The 7,681-nt window shown below is 43.3% G+C and overlaps 1 protein-coding gene across 1 annotated transcript; it reads left to right on the top strand.

Moving 5' to 3' along the window:
• Positions 1 to 2,522: 2,522 nt before the first annotated feature.
• Positions 2,523 to 4,487, top strand: KCNA4 (potassium voltage-gated channel subfamily A member 4). The gene has a single exon (XM_047071904.1). The coding sequence runs from the start codon at positions 2,523 to 2,525 to the stop codon at positions 4,485 to 4,487; it is 1,965 nt and encodes a 654-aa protein (XP_046927860.1).
• The last annotated feature ends 3,194 nt before the right edge of the window (positions 4,488 to 7,681 follow it).

Raw genomic sequence — 7,681 nt, 5'->3', positions numbered from 1 at the left:
GGGTAGTTTTGTAAGTAGAGATTTGGAGACCTTCTGAGGGTAAACATTTCAGAGTATTTGATGATGTTAGGAGTCAGGCAAAGGAAGGGGCTTGTCATTTGAGATACCTTCAGAAGTGTATTTTCTGGGTTTTATGTGTCCCAATAAAGCTCACTTCTTGCCCTAGGAGAGTGTGAGATGATTGGGAAGCCCTCTGTTTGCCCCTTCTCTGCTTTGTCACTTCATAAAACTCTGGTAGGTTTAGGCTTCTAGCCTGACAGGATTCAGCAAGAAGCAGCAGGTGGTCAGGAGCTGAATCCTGTTCATAGCTCCAGAAAGCCATTTCTCTTGCCTCCCAAGTGCTTCCAGTAACAGAACCTGGTAGTTGCCCTGGATTCTGACTGGCATTATCCTCCCCAAGTCTCTGGGCTACTGTCTGCATTCTTGGAAGTCCTGTTGGACACAGTGAATGCAAAAGCATAGGAGACAGGAGATTGGGGCAGTTTTTACAGGTCTTGGCTGAGGAAATGAATTAGCCTGACCTAGAGAGAGCCAACTGAGAAGAAAGGCCAGGATTACCAAGTGACAGTGGAGCCAGATTGGGGCTGCACGGAAGACATGATCAGCAAGTGGGCACGTTGGAGATAAAGGTGGGCAGAGAGAGTCAGGGAGAGGCAGAGGGAGTTGGGAGATGGGAGATCATGGATGAAATTATGGGGGGAAGTATGACAGGCTGAAAATGAAGTCCACACAAACTGGGATTTAAAACATAAGGAAATAGTCTCTTGAGAAGAGTGTAGGAGGAAGCATTGAGGTGAACACGGAGGAAGCAGCAAGGAGAGAAGATGATTATCAGAGAAGTGGAAACTGGGATTAGCTCCTAGGCTGTGGGTGGTAGAGAGTGTTCTGGAGTCTGGGGAACAGAAAAACAACAACAGGGACATGCTTCAGGGAGTCAAGAAGTGCCAACTTAATACAGGCCATTGATGAGTCTCAAAATGTTTTGGATGTCCTCACATTCTGTCCTCCCCGAATTCAGACAGTATGGTATAAGGACATACACATCTGGGGGTGTGTAGATAGATGATAAAAGCTTAGGTTACTGTCCAGTGTGTATTGATACTCATTATGTCGGTGCTATTCTATCAACATTCATTGTCTCATTCAAACCTTACAAAGTGGGATGGAGGAGGTTGTATTATGACCCACACTTCATAGATGAGATGATTGAATCTTGTGGAAGTGATGGAGCCTGGATTAAAGAGAACTGGTTTTTCCAACTGCTCTAATCCTGAATCAAGACAGAGAGGGGTGGAAAGGCACTAAATTCAGAAATATTTGATGAGTGGAAATTTTAAAAACTGCCTTGAGATCACTGAATGATGGAAGCAGCTATAAAGTGACAGCATTATTGTTGTGACATGAAGAAAATGACAGCGAGAATTAAGACCTGGCATGAGTGAAAGGGAGAGCTGAAGGAAGAGCCATGTGGGTCGAGAGTGGAGAGAAGAAAAATAATTGAGTTGCCGTGAAAATAGACTGAGCCGAAATAATAACCAAAGAAGAGAAGAAGGATGGTTTAGTGAGGGAGGAGATTTAACAACCTGCCCCATACTCCTTGGAAATTTGTGGCCCCTTGGTGCTTTATATGGTTTGCTTGAGGACAAGAAAAAGAAGTGTATGGGAAGGAAACACTGTTTGCTCTTTATGATTTGATTCTTCTTTTTATTTTTCTCCTATGCTTATTTCCCTTCCTTTTTCAGGTGAAGTACTTCTTCTGCATGATTTTAGCTGAAGGATGCTCTGCATTTCCTTGATTTCTATGGAGACCTCAGAGCTGGGTTTGCTCCTGCTGACACCTCATCTTGTACCTTCTCTACCTCCCAAGGTCTTTGCCTCTTTCAATAGCTTGGCATTGCCCCTGGGTCCAGGAAGCCTATGATGAACCCAAGGGGAACACCTGGAGAATCATCCTGATAGGCTTTGAGCAGCAATGGCTGGACATACTTCAAGCCACATGTTAACATGGGTCAAGCCATCACTAGAAGGCAAGTGCTAAGACTAAAGGCTTATTTGCATTTTATTTAAATTTGATGGACTGAGCTTTGGACAATTTCCATGGCAGAAAAATATATTCCATTTTCTAGGCACAACTGCTGGCTGTCAGACACTTGCTGCCTTTGAATCTTGCAGCATCATCACCAACCACCCTAGACGTATTTCCAGATTTGAACAGCCACCCTGAAACAGGTGTTTGGGAGACCCCAACATTTTCTGACTTAGGCCTGAGAGTGCTAGGTTGTTTATCTAGACCAGCCAAGCTCCGGAGAGCAATGTTGAATCCCTGGGAACAGAGAGCATGGGGCGTGCTGATTTAAAAACAGAAAATGCAAAGTTGGACTGAAAATATCCTTAGTCTTCCAAGCAATCTGCTTAAGGGTTCCAAACTTACCTTCATTTGGTGACAAAAGAAGCTGCCCTATTTTTCTTTCTTCTTCTTCTTCTTCTACAACTGGAACCAGCCATTTCCAAAAACCACCACCATGGAGGTTGCAATGGTGAGTGCGGAGAGCTCAGGGTGCAACAGTCACATGCCTTATGGTTACGCGGCCCAGGCTAGGGCACGGGAGCGGGAGAGGCTTGCTCACTCGAGGGCAGCTGCGGCAGCCGCCGTGGCAGCTGCCACAGCTGCTGTGGAGGGCAGTGGGGGTTCTGGAGGGAGCTCCCACCACCACCACCAGTCGCGTGGGGCCTGCACCTCCCATGACCCTCAGGGCAGCCGGGGTAGTCGGAGGAGGAGGCGCCAGCGGCCTGAGAAGAGGAGAGTCCACCACCGCCAGAGCAGCTTTCCTCATTGCTCCGACCTGATGCCCAGTGGCTCTGAGGAGAAGATTCTGAGGGAACTGAGTGAGGAAGAGGAAGAGGAGGAGGAGGAGGAGGAGGAGGAAGAGGAAGGAAGGTTTTACTATAGTGAGGATGACCATGGTGATGAATGTTCCTACACGGACCTGCTGCCCCAGGATGACGGGGGCGGCGGTGGCTATAGTTCAGTCCGCTACAGTGACTGTTGTGAACGTGTGGTGATAAATGTGTCGGGCCTGCGCTTTGAGACCCAGATGAAGACTCTGGCCCAGTTTCCAGAGACTTTGTTGGGAGACCCTGAGAAGAGGACTCAGTACTTTGACCCTTTGCGTAATGAGTATTTTTTCGACAGAAACAGGCCTAGCTTTGATGCCATCTTATATTATTACCAATCAGGAGGCCGCCTCAAGAGGCCAGTCAATGTCCCCTTTGATATCTTCACTGAGGAGGTGAAGTTCTATCAGTTGGGAGAGGAGGCCCTGCTCAAGTTTCGGGAGGATGAGGGCTTTGTGAGAGAAGAGGAGGACAGGGCCTTGCCAGAGAATGAATTTAAAAAGCAGATTTGGCTTCTGTTTGAGTATCCGGAGAGTTCCAGTCCAGCAAGGGGCATAGCCATCGTCTCTGTCCTGGTCATCTTAATCTCCATTGTCATTTTCTGCCTGGAAACTTTACCTGAGTTTAGGGACGACAGGGATCTCATCATGGCACTGAGTGCAGGCGGGCACAGTGGGTTGTTGAATGACACCTCGGCACCCCACCTAGAGAACTCAGGGCACACCATCTTCAACGACCCCTTCTTCATCGTGGAGACAGTCTGTATTGTTTGGTTTTCCTTCGAGTTTGTTGTTCGCTGCTTTGCTTGTCCCAGCCAAGCACTCTTCTTCAAAAACATCATGAACATCATTGACATTGTATCCATTTTGCCTTACTTCATCACCCTGGGCACTGATCTGGCCCAGCAGCAGGGGGGTGGCAACGGTCAGCAGCAGCAGGCCATGTCCTTCGCTATCCTCAGGATCATCCGTCTGGTCCGAGTATTCCGGATCTTCAAACTCTCCAGGCATTCCAAAGGCCTGCAGATCCTGGGCCACACCCTCAGAGCCAGCATGCGGGAGCTGGGACTTCTGATCTTCTTCCTCTTCATTGGGGTCATCCTGTTTTCCAGTGCTGTGTATTTCGCAGAGGCAGATGAACCTACCACCCATTTCCAAAGCATCCCAGATGCGTTTTGGTGGGCCGTGGTGACCATGACAACTGTGGGCTATGGGGACATGAAGCCCATCACTGTGGGGGGCAAGATCGTGGGGTCCCTGTGTGCCATTGCAGGTGTCTTAACCATTGCTTTGCCAGTGCCAGTGATTGTCTCTAACTTTAACTATTTCTACCACAGAGAGACTGAGAATGAGGAACAGACACAGCTGACACAGAACGCAGTCAGTTGCCCATACCTCCCTTCTAATTTGCTGAAGAAATTCCGGAGCTCTACTTCTTCTTCCCTGGGAGACAAGTCAGAGTATCTAGAGATGGAAGAAGGAGTTAAGGAATCTCTCTGTGCAAAGGAGGAGAAGTGTCAGGGAAAGGGGGACGACAGTGAGACAGATAAAAACAACTGTTCTAATGCGAAGGCTGTGGAGACTGATGTGTGAATCTTGTTCTCCACCTGCCACTGCCTCCCCCCACCCCCAGCCCCAGTATCTCCAAATATATTTATGCATAGAGAGTGGAGTTATGAAAATGAAATATGCAAACGAATCTAATGCATATAGTAGTACACCATTTAATGGTTATACGTGACATAATTGTTACTCAACTTGTATTACATATCAAATAAATGATACATCTTGGAGAAGAGGGAGGCTAAAATAGGAGCAAATCTTATCTTTATATTTTTTATTAGAATGCAAGAATTTTGCACACTAACTGGAAAAGATGTTAAAAGTAAAGGTGGTTCTGTGGAGAGAAGGTATATGTGTGTTTGTGTGTGTGTGTGTGTGTGTGTGTGTGTGTGTGTGCGCGCGCACGCGCACACGTGCTGCGTGCGTGTATGTGCAAGTAAATTGTCAACATTGTTAGTAATTGTGCAGTGATGGGAAGAGTTGGCATTTTGAAGTATTTACTATGTAAGAACTAATGAATTTGAGCAGTCATTTATCAGTGCTCTGATAGCATCTCATGTCTTTGGATTCCATAGTTGTTTTTTAAAAATTGTAAGAATTACTGTGTAGGGGAAAAAAAAAAGGAAAGTGAATTATTTAATAGAATATAGGTCACAGTTTTATCTTGGATTTAATTAAAGTTTATTTTTAACTGGAAATTAACTTTTAAAAAGGCTTCAGGGGCCTTTAGAAATTGATTATATTTTATTATTAATTTGGGGGAAGATATGACAGCAAATGCCTAACAATAATGGAAGAAGTGAAATCGGAGAAAATGTAACAAGTTTTGTTCACAGATAACAGGACTGGAATTTTTTTTTTCCTTTGCACTACTTTATATGATGGTGATTGAGAGAGACTTCCTACTGTGAGTGTTTACTAATGTAACAGTTCAGTGACAATCATTGGAAGAATGATTTCTTAGTCTTATTTTATGTTCTCTTCTTTTCTTTGTGTGAGTCTAATGGCCACGCAGATAACAGCACATGGTTCCCTTCTTTTAAAATCTAAATAACTGATCTGCAAAGGGACTCTGAAGTAAAATTTAGCAACGGAATCTTTTAGAAATTGGACTGTGACAATGATGCTTCTGAAACCATACTATTTTAATTATTCTTCTGCCTTTTAAATGCAGAATAATTTAACCAAAGTTAATGCATGCACTGAAAGAATTCTTGAAGAAAATAAGATGCCCAGCAGCTACAGTGATTATGGCTTAAGAGCTTTCTATTAAATGTGCAGCGTAAATGCTAGATTTATTAAGTTTATTTCTTTGTGCAGCTGCATAAAGGCACAGGGTGGGGATTCACCTCAGAATTTAGCATTCCACTTGCTAAAAATGATACAAAGAAGGATTGTGTCAAAACATTTGGTTTCAATATCACCATCGCTATCAGTTTTGTAAAGGGAACTTGTGACACATGTAACTGCACTTAAATCATGACAAGATGTTCTAGAATGTGAGGTAACAGCTAGTAATCGGACTTACACTAGTAAGTCATAATGAGATATAGAGTAGCAAATTTAGAATGCATAAGAGGCCTTATTCTCTAATGTTTCTTCAACATCTATTCTTTATAAAATGGTTGTCCTGAGGTTTGGGAAAAATATACTATGTAGCACGTAATGAACTCTGACAACTGTGAATTAAAAAAAAAGAAAAAAGAAAGAAAGAAAAGAATGATCAAGAATAGCTTTTCTCAAGCTTTTAAATCCCAGGCCATCATTTGATAATAACATAAATCTTAAATGATATTTGAAATTCAAAATAAATCCATGTTAGATTTAAAAGCAAAGCTACACCCTTCTCCCCACCCCATCCCCACCACTTAAAGAAAAATACCTTTCAAGAATACCTGTTGGAGAATGAAAGGCAGTAAGCGGGGGAGTTGATTGAATGTTCTGACCAAAGATCTCCAGTGGACAATAGTGAATGATAAAACAAGGATATGCAATCTTGTAATAAGATTTCAAAGACGTCATTTTAATATATTTTGGATTTGAAGCAAAAATATAACAAACAGACTAGGAGTAAGGCTATCTGGGTTAGTCACTATTCATTTGAAAAAGTCACCATTAATCTCCACACCCCAATTTCCTCATTAGTAAAAAAAAAAAAAAAAAAGGGCACATAAAGGCTTTCGTTACTTCACAGAATTGTTATGGAAAGCAAATAACATGTGATAACTCAGAAATGCCTAGTTCCATATAAATGCCTGATGTTATGTCTACATTGCTTAATCTTCCTCTGGAAAGAGAAGAATTAGAACCCCTGTGTTATGGGGCACCGGGGTGGCTCAGTCCGCTGAGCTTGGGACCTTGGCACAGGCCATGATTTCCTGGTGCCTGAGTTCAAGCCCCTCATGGACTCACTGATGTCAGTGAGGAACCTGCTTTGGATCCTCTGTCCTCCTCTCTCTGCTCCTCCCCCACTTGTGCTCTCTCAAAAATAAATAAACATTAAACAAAAGTTAAAAAAAAAAAAAAAGAACCCAGGAGTTACATCTGCTTTATTAGGATGTCGTGAAAATCATGGGTAATTTCTTTAATTTTGAGCTCCTTACAGGAAGTGGGTATGCAGACACAAGATAGCCTCTCATTGAATAATTGCTACAGTTTCTTCACTTGGGGGAAAGAAAGATCCCGGGCATGCCCTGGTGTAAAAAAGTTGACTCTGTGAGTGAGGTACCATGTATCTTTTTCTGTACCCAACTAGGTCAGATTATATTTTAGATAATTTATTTTTTTTTAATTTTTTTTTCAACGTTTGTTTATTTTTGGGACAGAGAGAGACAGAGCATGAACGGGGGAAGGGCAGAGAGAGAGGAAGACACAGAATCGGAAACAGGCTCCAGGCTCTGAGCCATCAGCCCAGAGCCCGACGCGGGGCTCGAACTCACAGACCGCGAGATCGTGACCTGGCTGAAGTCGGACGCTTAACCGACTGCGCCACCCAGGCGCCCCTATTTTAGATAATTTAAATGCTATCCAGCATTGGATGTTTATTGAACATTCAATAATTCCAGTGGCAATGATTTGGCTATGCTTGGAAGGGAAAAGGTATTACATTTCTACCACAACTCCTTTTTAAAGCTGAAAGTTATAATAAATTTAGCCGATATGTATTAGATTTGATAATTCTGTGAATTCAAGAAATATAGTCCTTTTGGGATCCTGGGATTTTC

Source organism: Lynx rufus, unplaced genomic scaffold, assembly GCF_022079265.1.
Source record: "Lynx rufus isolate CCGP_SWC_20201006 ecotype Redwood Valley unplaced genomic scaffold, mLynRuf1.p SCAF_9, whole genome shotgun sequence".
Taxonomy (NCBI): domain Eukaryota; kingdom Metazoa; phylum Chordata; class Mammalia; order Carnivora; family Felidae; genus Lynx; species Lynx rufus.
Note: the sequence above shows the minus strand (reverse complement) of the source record. Positions and strands in the feature narration are given on the sequence as shown.